This window comes from Pholis gunnellus (assembly GCF_910591455.1).
Source record: "Pholis gunnellus genome assembly, chromosome: 10".
Lineage (NCBI taxonomy): Eukaryota > Metazoa > Chordata > Actinopteri > Perciformes > Pholidae > Pholis > Pholis gunnellus.
Window position 1 is genome coordinate 17,191,831 of NC_136537.1, and position 18,238 is coordinate 17,210,068.

Sequence of the window (18,238 nt, forward strand, 5' to 3'; positions counted from 1 at the left end):
AAACAGTGTAATTATTTCTGTGTGTATCCTATCCCCATCCTGATTGGCTGGTAACACTGTGCACATGGCTGGTGCTCAGTAATGAGGTTTCCATCTTCCACGGCCCCCTTGTCTCCACAGAGCACACAGCCTCTGCAGTCTGAAGTCACTGACCCACACCACTGCTTCACCAAACACATGCATAAGTAATGACAAGCCTTCATAGGTTGCGTCGACCACTGACTTAGATGAGATCTGATTAGACAGAGAGAGGTTGGCATGTTTGGGTTGAGCTGTGATGAAACTGTTCCACAGTTAAGTGAAATATAAACAGAAGAACTCCATTTGTAGCCATAGGGAAAGTTACATCTACCAAACTGGAATGTTAAAGTTCCTTTTCAGACTAAATAAAACAGTTTATCTAAAGTGACAGGTCATGTTGACATTAACCAAAGCAACAGAGATGTGTTTTGCAATGGAAATGTTGGGTACTTCACTGCCGATTGTGTCCTTCTCACACGCCTCCCAAACGAGGATCCTTGTTTGCATAAGTTGCGCAAACATCAAACCGGTTCTGTTCTGGGTCACACAAGTTATCGTTGTCTAATGAGCATTTAGCCTTAACAAATTGTAAAATAATGAGAAATACCTGTGTGTAAAGTGAATGAGAAGATGGAGTGAAATTCTAATGGTTGATTCAGTGTGTGTGTGTGTGTGTGTGTGTGTGTACTGAACCTGCTTGTGTGGCAGCTTCACTCGCAGGCCTGCAAGTCCCCATAACAAGGCCAAGTCTTCTCTGCTGGTGGAAACTAAAAATGGAAGCGCAGAGAAACTGATCTTCCTTTGCTCACCCTACGCAGTGCATCCACTTGGAATAGACATACTGGATGTAATAAAACTACAGTGCATCTCTCACTGTATCAATAGCCGTTAGTTAGGCAAAAGTAAAGAGAATGAAATGTAAAAATAAATTGTAACGTTCCTCTCAATTCACAATGAATCCTCATTTTCCTTACAAATTATTTTAGTTATTTAAATAAATGAACTGAAATGTTACAACAATGACCGCCTTCTCTGCTAGTAGTAGTAATAGTAATAGTAGTAGTAGTAGTAGTAGTAGTAGCAGTACAGTATAATTCTCAAAGTCACAGTGACCTGTGCAAGATATCACGCTGGGCTGCTCAATATAGCCCTGCCATGCACCAGATGCATTTATACACATTTCCTCATTTACTATTTATATTTCAACTGTTTTCATACTATTGTATTCATGCAGTGCTCATCACCGCTTCATACAGTTCAGTGTTCTCCATTTCCATTTATTTATCTACCTGCAGAGCAAGCAGATGCACCTCCCTGAGATGTTTTGTTATGATAATAATGTTGTGATTTCTCTTTCCTTTACTACGTGTCTGATCTTGGCACAGAAATGTCTTTCTTGTTGAGTAAAGTTCTATCATATCTCTAATCTCTCTTACTTTGAAGAGCGCTCATTCATTTCCGGTATCTCCCCGTGTGTTTCTGGCTGACTAAACACAGAGCTGTTGCATTGACAGCGCACCAGAAAACCTGAACCACGGGTATGCCGACACGAAAACCCCACGAACTCAAACCAGCTGCACACCGACTCCACAGCGGGACGAAGCCTGAGTGTTTTTAAGCAGAATTTAACTAATTTTAAAGTACTGGTGGCCTGAGTTTGGACGACGGTCGCCGGGGCGAAAGTCTTTATTTGGAGAGTGCCGCATGCCAACGCTGACAAATTCCAGATCCTGAACTCTGACGGTGCAACAACAGCGCAAATATCACTGCAGACAGTGAGGGGGGTTCCTCGGGATTCAACCGGGTGGTAACGCCACGTACGACGATTTACGAGACAATCAAACAAAAGCCTTTTTTTCCTGTGTGTGGGGGTGCAGTGGAGCGGTGGCACCGCCGAGCTGTTGAGTTATGATGTGAAACCAGCGATGATCAACTTGGTGGAAAGTTGGGGAGAGACGGTGGACCAAGGGAAGTATTTACAACAACAACAACAAAGTGATGTTTTTATTTGGAGCACGCTAAGGCAAGTTCAGCTCGACGTGCGTTAGCGACGTCCGAATATCCTCTCTGATCAAATTCAATAGCATTATGCGCGAGGTTACCATGGAGGAGGAAGAGAGGGAGATCTCCGACATTGACCCGCAGGAGGGCTCCGCGGCGGCGGAGAACGGAGTCATGCTGGTGGTCAATCACAGCCGGATCCTGCCTCCCTTCAGCGTCGTGCTGGCCACCGTGCTCTACTGCGCGGAGTTCGTCACCGCCGCGGTGCTCTGCAGCATGTACCACAAGAGCGACGATGTCATCTGGTTGGGCTTCACCATCGCCTTCATGCTGCTGCCCGCCCTGCTCATCCAGTTGACGCTGACGTTCATCCACAGGGACCTGGGTCGGGACCGGCCCCTGGTCCTCTTCCTGCACCTGCTGCTGCTCGGCCCTCTCATTAGGTGGGTGAGGGGTCAGGGGGGGGGGGGGGGGGGGTCACACTCACTGCACATATCATAACACTTTTAAATACTCCTGGACATTTTCTTAGAATAAAGTGTTATGAGATACTTGAAGGTGTGAATCCAACGTTTCAGTCGGCCAGTGGGAGATGGGATTTGTAGTCATGCCTTCCCAAACTTTCATTTTTAATAGAAACAATGTAAATATTTCTCTAGAATTCTTCCTTGTTCACGCCCCTATGTGCTGCAAAGATTAGTAAATTCATGGAATATAGACGAGAACTATTTTGATAATCGATTCATAGTTTTAGTCATTTTTGTTTTAAGCTGAAATTCCAAACGTTTGCTGGTTCCACCTTCTCAAGTGTGAGGATTTTATGCTTTTCTACTTGCACATTATTGATCGTAAACTGAATATGTTTGGCTCTTCGACTGTTGGTCCGACAAAACAAGACATTTGAAGACAACGTCATTAACAAGAAATATCCCCTATTTTCTGACATGTTAGACACAAAACGATTAATTGAGAAAATAACAGATTGATTGATAAAGAAAATAATCTTCACCTACAGCTCCACATCTTACTTACATCTTACTGGACATGCAACTTCCACTTTCCATTAGCAGTGCAGTACAGTTAATGGGATACTAATAGACCGTCTGTGTCGAGTGCACAGAATCACCGACTGTCAGTCAGCATCCATCGGTTGCAGTTCATCATCTACATTTTATCAAGAACGTTAATGTGTTATGACAGACTGCTGCAGAGTCATGATTATTTATTTAATCAGATTTGGCTCATTAACGGCATCACACCAGATGGAAAGCCTGTCCAGTATGAAGGACAGGAGGGACGACTGAACACAGCAACCTCCCACGTCGTCAAAAGCGTTGAATAGAGATAGAAGTCAAATATCAGGAGCTTTTGTTTCTTTCTGAGCTTCATTTAACTGAAGGTCTTCCTTGGTGGGTTTGGTCAAAGTTGAACCCGCTGCAGTCTAGACTCTGAAACTAATCTGTCAGAGGACTCTGGAGAGCTGGCACCCGCCCCGATGACACATCCTTCACATTCATGACCTCATCTCAGGGTGAAGGCCTTCAGGTGCTGCAGACCAGTGTTCTGAGGAGAGGGGAGTTGTAGATTAATATTGATTTTTACAGCTTGTTTATTCTTTTTGAAATTGTTGAGGAAGGTGTTCCGTTTATACACTTCAATGCCGGTTGATCTCAGCTGAGAGACTTGTTTGGTGAACCGTGACTCATGCAGGAAGATGTAGGCGGAGACTTAAGTTCACTGAAATTCAAATACACAACTCGTACTCTCTTTGATTTGCTCTGAACTTTGATACGTTAACAGTGAGCCCTGAGGTGTTTCTTTGAATTTACTGTACAATAAGAGGTAGTTGAAGGGTGTGTTGTTTTTACAGGGCTAGAAATTCAACTCTGTCTTGAGTTCTTCGCAGGTTTATGGGCCTCAGGAAGAATGCTTTGCAATAGAAAGTGTTGCGAAGAGGCCTATAAATTACTTGATTTGTGTCTCCGCTTGCAGGTCAACCAGTCCGATACATTTTAATACAGATTGCAGATATAAGAGAAACAATGTAGAAGGAATAAAGGAGAGCTACAGAAGAAGCATCTTTTGCAATGACATTAAGAAGACAGGAAATGCTCTTATTTCCGATGCTGAGCTAACAAATTGGATTTCAGTGCAGCCATTGCTTAATGTAGCCCGTCAAAACTGATAAAAGTCCGTATCTCTTCGGAATACAGCACAAGGCTCACGTACGTTCTGTTTTACCCGTTGTGATAAATACCATTTGATTACAAAGTAAAAGGACAATGTAACAGAGTATTAAGCAGGAGAACAGACGTTTCGGATAGACCACCTGCAGCTCCAGAGTCTATTTCAATCTTGAGTGAGAGTGTTAGTCCGAAGTCTTATAAAACTGCATCGTCACATTTTGGCTGCGAGGAGCCTGCAGAGCAACAGAGCTGGTGGATTTGTTGATGACGGTCTGATTTGTGACTTATCTTTCAGGGAGACTTTTATTTTGGAAGTTTAAGAGGTCTGATGTTTGACTGATGACTGAAATGATCTCACCAGACTTTTGCATCCTCATCTCGGCTCGAGGCTACATTAGCTGAGTTGCATTGTGGGAAATGTAGCCGCCATGTTGTGACAAGGAAGAAAAACAGCTGATATTTCTGGTTCTGCTTCATCGATTTCGATCGTTTCTTTTGAAATCTGTCCATCGGGAGTCCGTCGATGTTATAGAGTGCAATGCTAAATCTGGTGGAGTACTCTTTTAATATAAAATCACTTTGGTGTTGGAGCAAACAAAAAGATAAAATGGAAAAACAACACTAGTTATCTGTCTAAACAGAGGCACTTCCCTTAGTACACTTCCTGTAGTACACTGTGTACACTGTGTACCTACTTGCTAATGGGGTGGATTTTGACATGGTGGTGTTGTCCAGTGTTCCTCTTCTTCACCTTCTTCTTGGCCGATTGGAAGTGGACGGAGCACTAGCGCCAACATTTGACTGCGACTGTCGCCCTCCTTTATGACAACCGATCCAATAGTTGTTCAGATATTTCAGTCTGGATCGAGCTACCTGCCAAGCTGACGCTGTGATCCAGAGAGCCTCACTGCTGCTGTGGCTGCAGACTATCAAGGATTGTCCTCTGAACAAAGAAAGCTGCTGAAAACCAAAAGCAGCAGTTTTCTATCAGCTACACGCACTAGTTTGTGATGCTGCACATGTCTTTGCTCCACCTGAGAATGCTTTGCTCGTGCCAGTGAGTGTTGAACCGCCGTGACCATGAAACACCGTTCAATATCAAATAGATTCCGCGTTTTTTTGCACTAAGCTGTGACGTCTCTGGTGTTTTTATTGCGACAGAGAAACCAGAAAACAAATACTGGGGCTGCTGTTACAGATCATTTTGTTCTGTTCTGTTTATTTTTCCTTTTTCTTTCAAGTTCATCTCGCTCCACGCTGTGCTGCTGTAGAGAGAGAACGCCTGCTCCCTCGTGTCTCAGATGGGAGGTTTCCTGTGTGACTCAGGGACGGTGTAATTTGCTGATCTTGTGGCTGCGGCGTCAAACACATCGTGTCTGCTATCAAAAGCGGAATTTCAAGTCACATTTTCTTTCTTTTTTTTACACATAACTGCATGATGAACCTTTTTAAGAGCCTTGTTTTGGTTGCATTGGAGTCTAGCAGAAGATAATGAGACACAGGATCTACAGAGTCAATATGGCAACTTTAAGCAGGGGGACGGTATATTTGCAACTTGTCTTGACGTGTCTCCTTAAGTACATGAAGCAGGGACAGAAACTGCATTACTCTGTTAACCTGGGCCAGTCTTGGCATGCAGAGCCTCGTGTTTTGTGTCTTGTGTTCCACAAACTCACCACAGTCAGACGAGGTCGTGTTATTGTGAGCGCGATGAGCTTGATGATGTAATCCCAGGCGACCAAACAAGAGGATCTTGCTAAAGAGCTGCTGAAAGGATTTCCTGAATGCTCTGCCGCCCGTTACTCAGAAAAACATCAGTATGAAAATCGTCACAGGAGTCTCTTGGCTTCTTTTTAAAGCCGGTTCCTCTTCGTTTGTGTGGTATTTGTCACATCGGACTGCTGTTTCGGACGGTTTCCTTTTTATGAATCCATAAGTCGCTTCGTCAGAAGTCAGCATATTGATTCTCCTGGCTAATGCATTCATCGGCCCTGCTGTTTCCTTTTCCCCCCCCTCCCCTGAGTGAAATTCAGTCTGCCTCACAGTCTGAATCCTAAGTGCACGCTGGCTGAAGTTCAGCACCCTCACTCTGCGTCCTCAGCGCCATTGTGCTGCCAGATTTCCGAGGGAATGATGTCAGTAAATCAGGTTTTTGCCGTCGCTGTTTCTCTGTCATCGACCTTGAACACTAAAGCTGAGCAACGTTGATCTATCTGTGGCTATCGGTCTTGGACTGAATGTGTTTAGAGATAATATAAGAGCGTGTATCCAAATAACAACAACTAATCCCCTGCCAGCCTGTGAGGTTTGGGTCAAAGATAGTTCAGTGTGGCCTCTTGGCACTGTGCCACATTTACACTGCAAGCAAAGAGTAAAGTTAGCAGCAGCTGAAGCAACATGTCAGACTGCTGACTCTGGAGAGTCTGACCGGCACATGGTTGAACCATGGAGCAATAGATTCCTGTGAGAAGTCGTATGTCTAAAGTTGGAGATTTTGGAGCAAAAGATGACATTCCAGCACAGTGATGTGAGATTTAGTGCTGCAGTGGGAATCCTCAGAGGGCGAGGTTTGTGTGTTGAAAGCAGATGTGCTGCCCTGTGAGTTTCGGGTCAGTTTACAAGTGCTTTTCAGGGATTATGACGCCGACATTTTGCTGTTGGCAGGTGGAAACCTTGTACTTCCAGTTTAGGTAGTTTGCTTGTTGCAGCATGAACAGTTGATTCTGACATTATTTTACACGCGTTTGTCCTTTGGGCCTCCAAAAACCAGTCTGGAAGCATTTTTCATATTTTTTAAATCTAGAAACGATGACACTTTCTTTCAAGTTTTCAGTCTACACAGAAATCTCTCGCAGTGAAAAACATGTTTCCCTCCTCATGAATGGTGTTGATTTCGACCAGCCAGGCTGAACACAGGGAGCATTTACCTTGCAAACGTTCAGAGAACCACACCCAGAGGTTTTCAGTTGATCCAGGCAGGTTTTCTTTTCTTTCTACTGACTGCCCTCTGGTGGATTCTCAGTGCTGTGTTTGTGTTTGTTTAGCTGTGATTTACAACGTTAGGGGTGCTTATTATGATGGAGCCCTTATGTTAGATAACATTTCTGAGATCAGTGTTGTGTTTATGATATGTAATATCAAAACAAGCTGCTCCAACAAATTGCTGGTATATCGCCTCTGTTTTTTTGCTTTATTCTACTCGTGTGTTTGCTTTATAGCTTTTGATGCCCTTTCATATTCCCACTATGATGATTATATGTTGACGTTAAAGCGCAAGACATCGCGTCTCATTGTGGTAACTTAAACATTGCGTTGCACTGCCCTCTGTTGGTGTGAACGCGTGACTCCACTCTTAGTCGCTCTTTTATTTCATCCTCAGGTGTTTTGAGGCTCTGGTGGTCTATTTCAAGGCGGGTAGAAAGGAGGAGCCTTATGTCACCATCTCCAGGAAGATCAATCTGAAGAAGGGCCAGGGGACGCCCATGGAGTGGGAAATCGGCCAATCGGAGCGCAAGCTGGCCACTCACAGAAACGCCTTCAAGCGCACCGCGGTCATCCAGGCTTTTCTGGGATCTGCTCCTCAACTGACGCTCCAGCTGTACGCCACCATCCAGGAGAAATACTTACTCCCTGCAAGAAGTAAGACGGAGGGGTTAAGGTCCATGCTACTGTTCCACTATATGAGTATCCTAAAAAATCTACCTCTAAAAGTTGTGAAATGATAAAATGATTTGAGGTTGGCAGCCCTTTAAGACTATGACTCATCACCTTGGATTAACACTGTACACATGAAATTAAATGTCACCTCCAATGTATGTAAATGTAGTAAAAGTAGGGCGGAAGATTTTGAATAGCCTCATATAACCCGGTTAGTCTTTTCTGTATTTCTCCTATAAGTTATTTAAAAGCCCGTGTATAAAGAGAGGTTCTTGTTTATTGATGGATATCAAAGACATCACATTTAAAGCGGGAGATTTGTGCAAAGGATAAAATCTAAATTTCACCTGATGATGGCGCTAGAGGAAAAATTAAGAGATCATCAAATTCCTCTTTAGAGGGACATGAATGTGCACCAGGTTCGATGGCAACACACCCAGTACAGTAGTTATACAGATGATTCAGTTTGGACCAAAGACGTTGAAAAAAGTGTTTGTACCATATGGAAGCGAATACATTTAAATATGTATTGAATTAGGATACGTTTAAATTGATCATTTAAGGAGTTCTCTGTGCTTCAGACCATTTAAAGGCGAGACATTTGTCAACGGTGATGTGATGCTGTTGATCCAAAGGCAACAGATGGCTTGTGTTTGTTTTCACAGTGACTCTGATGATCATCACCCTGATCTCCATCACATACGGGGCTGTCGTGTGCAGCACTCTGGCCATCCAGATCAGATACGACAAGTACAAAGTGCGGTTGCGCCCTTTTGCCTACCTGTGCATGATCGTGTGGAGAGTGTTGGAGATCGCCACCCGGATCACCGCTCTGGTCCTCTTCAGCACGGCGCTCACTCACTGGGTGATCCTGGTCGGCATGGTTAACCTGCTCTTCTTCTTCTTCCTTCCCTGGGTCGAGTTCTGGGCCAGGAAAGGCTCGCTGACTCAGGACGTGGAGAAGAACTTCTCCAAGCTGGGCACCACGGTGGTGCTGTCCATGTTCACGCTGCTCTACGCCTGCATCAACATCTTCTGCTGGTCGGCGATGCAGTTGGACCTCTCCCATCGAGAGCTCATCGAGAGGAAGCAGCGGTGGGACCGTCTGGCCATGTACTACACGGGACGCTTCGTGGAGAACTTCATCCTCATCACGCTCTGGTACTTCTTCAAGTCGGACTTCTACGAGTATGTGTGCGCGCCGCTGCTGGTCGTTCAGCTGCTGATCTGCTACAGCCTGGCCTTGCTCTTCATGCTGCTCTTCTACCAGTTCTGCCACCCCTGCAGACGCCTCTTCAAGTACAACGTGCACGACTGCCTGCACTGCGTCTGCTGCCGTCCGGGACAGAGGGGAGCGAGTCGTCGACGGGGGAAGCTGGCGCCCTCGTACTCTACCGCCGCCACCATGGTGCTGGTGCCGGAGGAGCCACTGGAGCTGCTGGACCCCCGAAACTCACAACCTCTCGACCTCACCAGTCAGCTGGGGGAGATGGAGACGGCCATTGTTGAAGACATGATGGCGGCAGCCTGAGAAAGGCTTTGTGGGGAATTTAAATTCTAATGTAGAAATGCATCTCAGCTAGCGCCGCAGGCCGCACCACAGAACGATACCTCAAGTACTTTTAACACAAAAAACAGAATTATTGTGTTTTTTGAGTCGGCAAGGTGATGAACTATTTATCCTAAGTGCACAGAACTTTATTACATGTTTGTGGTTGTGAGAGGGATTCAGGTTAACTCCTGATGTCTTTTCTGAGGGTGACTACGTACACTTGGGGCACAGCGAGGCCTCAGTACACCAAAGAATGTAACATGTGCAGCGATGCACAAAGGCCGCCTTGAGAGAGCAGCAGTGGGTCATGTACAGGACTGAGCCAGGTGTGCGGGAAACATGCCAAGACTGACCGGGGCACCCCCAGTTTACTTCCTCTCAGGGAACTCGCTGAACGCCGCCTTTGCACACGTTTGCATCTGCACACACTTATTTTTTTAAGAGAAAGTCAGACTGATGCATCTTCTTTATACCCAACGACATAAACCTGCTGTGATGAATGCCTTGTATTGTTCGCTGCTCAGTCTGGTGGCCTTGATATACAAGTTCAGGTTTTAGTTTTACAAGAATACATAAAATCCCGTCAACCATTGGCAAAAACTCTGTTTAAAAAAAAAAAAAAAGATTTAGAATACTGTGTGGAATATCGTGTGTTGTTAACCTGCCAGTTGATGATGCTTTAACCAGACTCACAATGAATTAGCTTCTACTTTTAAAAGTGCTTTCACAGTTTGCTCCTTTTTTATGTTTTGTGTCGTTTGTTTGTTCAGTGCCTTGACTACTATTGTTTTACTTGAAACCTAAATAAAATAATCTGATGTTGACACATGAATTGTTATTTGACTTGATTTATGACTTCTCACTCCTTGTGACTCACAAAATAAACCTTTATTTTCCGAATAAGACCAATCGCGTCGCTGCCCAGCAGAGGCTAAAACTTCCCGTATGTCGTAACGGGTATTTCCTCATTCCTGGCGATCAGTCTTATTTTCACCTGAGGTTGCAACGAGTAGGAATGTGGTCATTCAGCACGGGGAGGGAAACCTCTCCTCTAAACCGCCTCAACGACGCACTTTGTTCAGGCTTTGTTTTGTTGTGTATCGCATCGCCTTTACACCTGCAGAGGAGGGAGGAGTCCGGACGGGAGCGTGGAGGATAAAAGCGCAAGGTGGAGAGATGCAGGGAAGCTGCTGCTGCTGAGTCGAGATTTAAAAACTCAACATGGGGAACTGGATTATCAACCATGGACTTACATCCTTCATACTGGTGAGTTCTGTCTATGTACACGTTAGGAATTAAATTGTTCATATTGCAAAGATGACCAATTTACGCACAGCTTTTATGCGCATACGTAATGTCTGTGGCCAAAGTCCTGCAACCTCATCTCAAATACAATTTAAAAAAAAAATGAATTTGAATTACGAATTCTGTGATGGAAACATGATCTTGGCTGTGTTTGCAGGTGGTCTGGATGGGCATCAACATCTTCCTTTTCGTCTGGTTTTACCTATTCTACGATTTGGGGGATCAGTTTTTCTACACGCGTCATCTTCTCGGGGTGAGTCGGGAGAATACACGTCAGCTAAGATGCTTCTTCGACCATTTAAGTACAATGTTGACGTACTTGTACTTTACTGAAGTATTTCCATTTTCATGCGACTTTAACATTCTACTCCACTAAATCACAGAGGCAGATATCGTACTTTTTACTTCTCTACATGTGTTTGACATCTATAGTTACTTTGCACCAATATAATACGAATTAATACACAATAATGTATTGTTATAAGACTGGTTTAAACTACCCAGCAGTATATAAACTAGTTAAAATAGCTCCAACTTAACCAGCTGCAACATGAAGTAATGAACATAATAATACATATGGAGTACCTTTTATTTTGGTAATTTAAGTATATTTTGATGCAAATACTTTAGTACTTTTACTCAAGTAGGGTTTTAAATGCATGTATGTGTACTTGTCATTTTTCTACATCTTACTTGTCAGTATTGTTTCTTTAACACTTAATAATTGTTATTCTATTGTTCATATATGTTTATATTTTAATTATATTGTTTTTTGCTATTCTTCTGTTCATAAATGTTTATATTTTAATTATATGATTTTTTGCTATTCTTCTGTTCATACATGTTTATATTTTAATTCTATAGTTTTTTGCTATTCTTCTGTTCATACATGTTTATATTTTAACTCTATAGTTTTTTGCTATTCTTCTGTTAATAAAGTTCTATCTTATCTTATCCTATTTTATCTTACTTTGTAATTTTGCTACTTTTACTTAAGTGAAGCATGTGAAAAAACCTCTTCCACGACTGATAATCACACATTAACATGTATTTTATTCCAGTCTGCCTTGGCCTGGGCCAGAGCTCCTGCAGCTGTCCTCAACTTTAACTGCCTGCTGATCCTCCTCCCGGTATGCAGGAACCTGCTGTCGCTGCTCCGAGGCTCCTTTGTGGTAAGACCATGATGCAGAAGGGCGGGGCACTGTCATTATTTTTTTATGGCAGCATATCATCATGCTTTCATACAAACTAGTCTGACCGCATACAGCCAAACATATTGCCGAAACATTTTGTTCTTTGCATTTCAGTTTTGGTATTTTTGGAATAGGGTGATTTTCATAATGCATGTTAATTTGGGCTGAATCTTGGTGTTAAATGTGAAATACAAGTAAAGACAATTCATGTTTTCCATAACGCCACCCTGACTCCTCCCCCTGAATAGGTCAGGTAGGTTTCAGTGACAGCTTTGGAAATAACTTCTTTGTCTTCTTTTTTGACTCTTCACCTTCTTTTGTGTCTTTATCTTTTCAGTGTTGCGGCAGAACGATGAGAAAACAACTGGACAAAAATCTGAGTTTCCACAAGCTGGTGGCGTACATGATAGCTCTGATGACAGGTGAACTTGTGCAATCGATTGTCTTTCAGCCTTACCTTTTCTTTTCTTCTGATGAAATTCTTTGTTTGAAGATTAGATTACTAACTGGTTAATTTATAGCAATATACATATTTTGTTTTTTTTATCTTATCTCAACATTTAAGTTTGGATCAGAGATAATGTCTGTGCTTATTTTAACAGTGTCATAGGTACAGATTTGGGTGGATGTTTAACACTTCTCTTCAGAATAAACAGAAACAAGACATGAAACTTATAAATGTATTAAGATTCAGGGATGTTTTTTTTTAATGTGTGCTTTCTGCCCTACAATACAATATACTTTATTTCCGCACAATGTGCGGAAACAATGGCCCGCAGCTTATCAGTGTTCATCAGATAGTTTACTTAAAGGTGACAGAGAACAGTACAAAAGAAAACCAGTTTGCAGTCCTTTCCGGTAGTGAAGTGAAAATGACATGACAGAAATAGATTCTACTGGTTTCACATGTGATTGTCTTTTCGCACCGTACATCCTCCTCACCTCTCTCTCTCTCACTCACTCACTCACTCACTCACTCACTCACTCACTCACACACACACAGAGATCAAAATGTTAAAAAGGACATGGTTACATTTTGACAAGGGGAGTATGAGGCAAACGAATCCAAGGATAATAAATATTGACTAAAAGTAGATTTACCTTCAACCATCAAAACCGTAGAGTGATTTTTGAATCTCGTCTGACATTCCTGTCTCATATCAAGGCTAATATTCTGACCTATTCTGTGTGATGCTAAAACTGTAATCCATGCATTTGTACCCTCCAGACTTGATCATTGTAGAAAATGTAAAACACTTAACACCCATTCTGGCCTCTCTTCACTGGTAACCAGTACAAGCTAGAGCTGATTTTAAGGTTCATAGTTTTAACGTATAAGGCCTTGCATGGTCTTGCACCGCCTAACCTATCTGAGCTAATTACACCACATGCACCGACACGCTGTCTTCGCTCTCTCGATGCTGCTCTCCAAGGTCTTTCCTTCAGTTAAAAAGAAATCGTCCTTAAAGAAACACATTCATCCACTTCAGGCTTTCTTCTAATTGTAAAGTGTATTGGGTCCATGTTGCATGATGATCCTGCACCGTAAATACAATTGATCATGCAGCGGCAATAACGTGTCTCCTCTCTGTGTTCTGACAGCCGTTCACATGATCGCCCATCTGTTGAACGTGGAGTGGTACAACAACAGCAGACGAGGAGTCTATGATGGCCTCAGCACTGCTCTGTCCAACCTGGCAGACAACGCAACAAACACCTACCTGAACCCCATCCGCACCACAGACATTGTAAGTTGTCGAAACAAAACACATGCAGAGATATAAAATCCCTGCATATCGTCGTTTTTCCATGCTTTCATGTTAGTTGAAGGATCATATGCTCATTACAAGTTGAGTAAATTTGCCAAAACATAAAAAAGTCAAAATGTTATTTATAGTCCGTGCATTGAAGTACAGCTTTCAAGTCAAATCTCTCTTCTCCACCATCTTCCCTCCTTTTGTTCTTGTCCACGTTGTCACCCTCCTCCTCTTCTTGTGTCTCAGGATGCGCAGCAGACCCCAACATACTTTGTCTTCACCACCATCGCTGGCCTCACAGGGGTCATCATCACTCTGTCCCTCATCCTCATCATCACCTCCTCCATGGAGGTCATCAGACGCAGCTACTTCGAAGTCTTCTGGTACACCCACCATCTCTTCGTCATCTTCTTCATTGGTCTCGTGTTTCACGGAGCCGGGTAAGGGAAAAGTCTCAGCTTTCTTTTCTTTTGAGGACGTTCTTGTTGTCATTGCTAGCAGGTTTCACTGGTCTTTCAAATCTGCAGATTCATTGTGAGGAAGCAACTGACTACAGATCCACCGCACAACTTCACCTATTGTAAAGATCGATTTCAAGAATGGGGACAGATTCCTGAGTGTCCCGTCCCTCAGTTTGCAGGAGGGCCAGCACAGGTTTGACTTTTTAAATTTCAAAATTCTCAGAAGTTGCGTTTTAGTCTGTACCAGCCTTTGCAACGGCAACTAATATCTTGACTTAATTTCTACAACTACGAGTACAAATACAAGCATCATTTGTGAATTGTAAAATCATTTTATCTCCCTTGATTGTTTTTTAGACCTGGTGGTGGGTGATCGGTCCAATGATCCTGTACATCTGTGAACGTGTGCTGCGTTTCATTCGTTACATGCAGGCAGTCACATACAGAAAGGTACGTTTCATTCCGGATTCAGCTTTGCCTTCTCAGTCGTTTAGCAAATGATGTGACGGCTTTTTCAGCATTTATTTATTTTTTTGTACTTTCAGATTGTGATGCATCCGTCCAAGGTGCTGGAGCTGCAGATGATGAAGAACGGTTTCAAAATGGAGGTGGGCCAGTACGTCTTCCTCAACTGCCCGGCCATCTCCCAGCTGGAGTGGCACCCGTTCACCATGACCTCCGCCCCTGAGGAGGACTTCTTCGGCGTCCACATCCGCTCGGCCGGGGACTGGACGGACAAACTCATTGACATCATGCAGCAGCTACCAGAGGGAACACAGGGACCCAAGTGAGTGCTAATATTTAAAAAAGCACACATTGTTAGTGAAGACATTTTGTTCATGCCCTGTGGTAAAAAAAAAAAAAAAAATGTTTTTAACTTCCGTGGGAGAGATTTTTCTTGGGTTGTTTCCAATTTCCTGTTTTTGGATAAGTTACTGTTTGAGTAACTTATCTTGTAGAGATTGATTTTGATCTAGTGCTGGGCTGCACAATGCCAAAACCTGAGCCAGTTTTCTGTCAAACTGTCTGTAGCTCCCAGAGATCACCTACATCAAAACCAGGGAGGGGCGTGACAAACTAACACGTGCTATAAATACTTTGGTATGTGGCGTTGGTCCTTTGCTGCATACTTGTCTCTAATACAAATAAATGAAAACCTTTTATTCTCAGCAGCTGATCTTCAATGTGAAGAATGATTAAGGCAACTAGGAGGGATTCAGAGAAAATGCAAAATACACAAAAAAAAAGCCACAATGACTACAGGATGAGTAACATAGGGCTTTTATTGTGATGCTAAACTGCATGAAAGCTAACTTGAGCCAACTTTGTATTAGTTTTTGTGATGATGATTTAAACTCATTTTGAATGCCTTGGCGGTCACCTGTAGATCATTTGCAACTGATAACAGGTTATTTATTGTTGTTCCTCAGAATGGGTGTGGACGGACCCTTTGGCACCGCCAGCGAGGACGTTTTCGACTACGAGGTCAGCATGCTGGTCGGTGCCGGCATCGGAGTCACTCCTTTCGCCTCCATCCTCAAGTCCATCTGGTACAAGTTCAAAATCTCCAACCCTAAACTGCGCACCAGAAAGGTAACAACCCAGACAGTCATGTCCCAATTGAATCCTGTAAACACTGTTATTATGTATTTAAGTAACGAACTCAATCCACCCACGTTAGAAAGACTAGTCATTATCCGCTCTGTTGTGAGAGGATCATTGTTTAACGCGCCTGCATCTACTTCCTGGTTTCAGATCTACTTCTATTGGATCTGCCGGGAAACACACGCCTTCGAGTGGTTCGCTGACCTCCTGCAGGTGCTGGAGAGAGAGATGGAGGAGCGAGGAATGGCGGACTTCCTCACCTACAAACTCTATCTGACCGGATGGGATCAAGGCCATGTAAGTGTGTGAATGACAGACAAAGTTCAGACAAACAGCGTTCAGCTTATTTCATTCATCTCCTTTATTCCCCCACTCTTCATCACAGGCTACTCATGCCTGGATTCACTCTGATGAGGACACCGACGTGGTCACTGGGCTCAAACAGAAAACTCACTATGGCAGACCCGCCTGGGACAAGGAGTTCGAACAAGTCCGCACAGAAAACCCCACGTAAGATAAAATCCTCTTTTTAGAAAATCAATTAAAAAAATTATTTATACCTTATTAAAATACAGGAGATTGACTGATCAGTGGTGGAAGAAGTATTCAGATCCTTTATATTAGTAAAAGTACCAGTGAAACAATGTAAAGATTCCTGTATTCACAATCCCACAATCCTTCAGTAAGAAGCAAGAAGGTATCATCACCAACATGTACTTTATCAAAAGTAAAAGTACTGCTTCTGCAGAAAAAAGACTGACATATTAAGTATTATATAACTAGATTGTTTATACGGATGCATCAATGTGTGGGCAGTGTTTTACTGTTGCAGCTGGTTTTAAATACTTTATATTCAAAGTGATGGAAAATATTAACTTAACCTGTGTATTTCCATTTGCTCCTTCCTTCTTCTGCTCCACCACATTTTAAATGTTGTTTTTACTACATTTATTTGACACCTCAAGTTACTAGTCATTACAGGTATCTGTACAGAACTTGAGTAGAGATTGGTCGAGAGTACACTCGAGGCAAAATACTTTGAGTTTACAACTAAAAAATGAAAGTCTCCACCACTAAAGTAGAAGACAATGGAGACCTTCTGATGCTGCTGCATTGTTTATTAATGTATATGTGCAAATATGGGTACTGATTTTAATATTATTATTCAGTGGATTTTACTTTTATTTGTTCTTATTTTATTGTTACATTTTCTGTCTATTTTCCTTTATTGTAAAGCACTTTGTGCTGCATATCTAGTAATGTTTATCGTCATTACTTGCATGGATTGTACTCTGATATTTTCTACCCATTGTCATGCACTTTTCACGTTAAAACTGTAACCTCTTAACGCTCCATCCTGTTTTCAGGTCTGTGGTGGGAACTTTCTTGTGTGGCCCTGCAGTTCTGGCTAAAGTCTTGTCAAAGAAATGTGCCAAATACTCAGATGTGGATCCCCGGAAGACCAGATTTTACTTCAACAAGGAGAATTTCTGAGTGAAAAAAACAAACAAGGAAGCATCATTTGGGCATTTTGAAGGTCAACCGTTTCTGTATTATTGTAAGACAATAAATGACAAAGCTGCCCGGCAACCTGCGGCAATAGCTGGGTGTGTTCGGCACACTGACAAAGAGGCAGAGCATGTTGTTCACTCAGGGACTAACGCTTCTTATTATCAATGATGAAACCAGGAGTTTCGACTATGAATCATTGTTTATACAGTCAAACGCTCAACAAACAAAAAAAAGATATTCTCTCATTGCATCACCAATTTTAAGATAAACTTCTGGTGAAGCCTGAGACTCGATAGATAAGGAAATATTTTACTGTTACAAGACCTCAGGACCTCAAACGTTTAGTCTCTACAGTACACTTGTTAAAACAGGTGTTTTTTTTGCATAAGGATTCATATTGTAACTTAGAATTTACTACTATAGCCGCTCTGCAACCAACAATCTTCCTGATAGTTTTAAGTGTGAATGTCAGAAAAAGTTTCTTAGATCCCAAGTTTCAGTTTACCATCGTGTACAAACGACAAAGAAAAGCAGAAAATTATATTTTAAGAAGCTAGAGCCGGTGGATTTGGGGAATTTTTCTTGACTAAAATAGAACTTTTAAATCAATTATCAAAATTGTTGATTAATGTTCTGTTGGACTAATCATTTTAGCTTGAAATCAGCATATTTCAGCTTTCTTCATATTTTTTACTCGACAGAATTTGCCTGCAATCAATTACTGTAAATAAAATGTGTGCTTGAACTTTGTGACTTTTCTGAGACTGTACTGGTTAAGGAAATAGGTTTCTTGGGGACAGACTGGTTTATTATACGCTGGCATTTCCTTATCAGTGATAAGACGATAAAAGTGAACCAGGAGGAAGACTTCCTGTCACGTAGCCTGTGGGTTAATTATCCTCTAAGACCCGGATGGACTTATTGTTTTTTATTTCACATTTTGCTATTTTTAATCCCTTTATGTGTACAACTCCAAACTCATGTCAAA

General features: G+C 42.5%; 2 protein-coding genes across 2 annotated transcripts; both read left to right on the forward strand.

The window, feature by feature from the left end:
• Positions 1 to 1,542: 1,542 nt before the first annotated feature.
• xkrx (XK related X-linked) lies at positions 1,543 to 10,237 on the forward strand. The gene is made up of 3 exons (XM_079167235.1): positions 1,543 to 2,465; positions 7,588 to 7,847; positions 8,531 to 10,237. Exons 1-3 carry the CDS (start codon positions 2,110 to 2,112, stop codon positions 9,394 to 9,396), a joined length of 1,482 nt encoding a protein of 493 aa, XP_079023361.1. The 5' UTR covers positions 1,543 to 2,109; the 3' UTR covers positions 9,397 to 10,237.
• Positions 10,238 to 10,546: 309 nt separating this feature from the next.
• nox1 (NADPH oxidase 1) lies at positions 10,547 to 18,105 on the forward strand. The gene is made up of 13 exons (XM_079167714.1): positions 10,547 to 10,683; positions 10,880 to 10,975; positions 11,784 to 11,894; positions 12,253 to 12,337; positions 13,518 to 13,663; positions 13,919 to 14,112; positions 14,200 to 14,326; positions 14,491 to 14,583; positions 14,679 to 14,920; positions 15,564 to 15,726; positions 15,889 to 16,035; positions 16,124 to 16,248; positions 17,106 to 18,105. The coding sequence occupies exons 1-13, from the start codon at positions 10,639 to 10,641 to the stop codon at positions 17,230 to 17,232; spliced, it is 1,701 nt and encodes a 566-aa protein (XP_079023840.1). The 5' UTR covers positions 10,547 to 10,638; the 3' UTR covers positions 17,233 to 18,105.
• Positions 18,106 to 18,238: the final 133 nt, after the last annotated feature.

Bases quoted from the DNA above. Each gene is read 5' to 3' on its own strand.
- xkrx (XM_079167235.1), top strand. From the start codon at position 2,110: ATGCGCGAGGTTACCATGGAGGAGGAAGAGAGGGAGATCTCCGACATT. The intron at 2,466-7,587 runs GTGGGTGAGGGG...TTTCATCCTCAG, and splicing joins CTGCTCGGCCCTCTCATTAG to GTGTTTTGAGGCTCTGGTGG. The intron at 7,848-8,530 runs GTAAGACGGAGG...TTGTTTTCACAG, and splicing joins ATACTTACTCCCTGCAAGAA to TGACTCTGATGATCATCACC.
- nox1 (XM_079167714.1), top strand. From the start codon at position 10,639: ATGGGGAACTGGATTATCAACCATGGACTTACATCCTTCATACTG. The intron at 14,113-14,199 runs GTAAGGGAAAAG...TCAAATCTGCAG, and splicing joins CTCGTGTTTCACGGAGCCGG to ATTCATTGTGAGGAAGCAAC. The intron at 14,327-14,490 runs GTTTGACTTTTT...ATTGTTTTTTAG, and splicing joins TTGCAGGAGGGCCAGCACAG to ACCTGGTGGTGGGTGATCGG.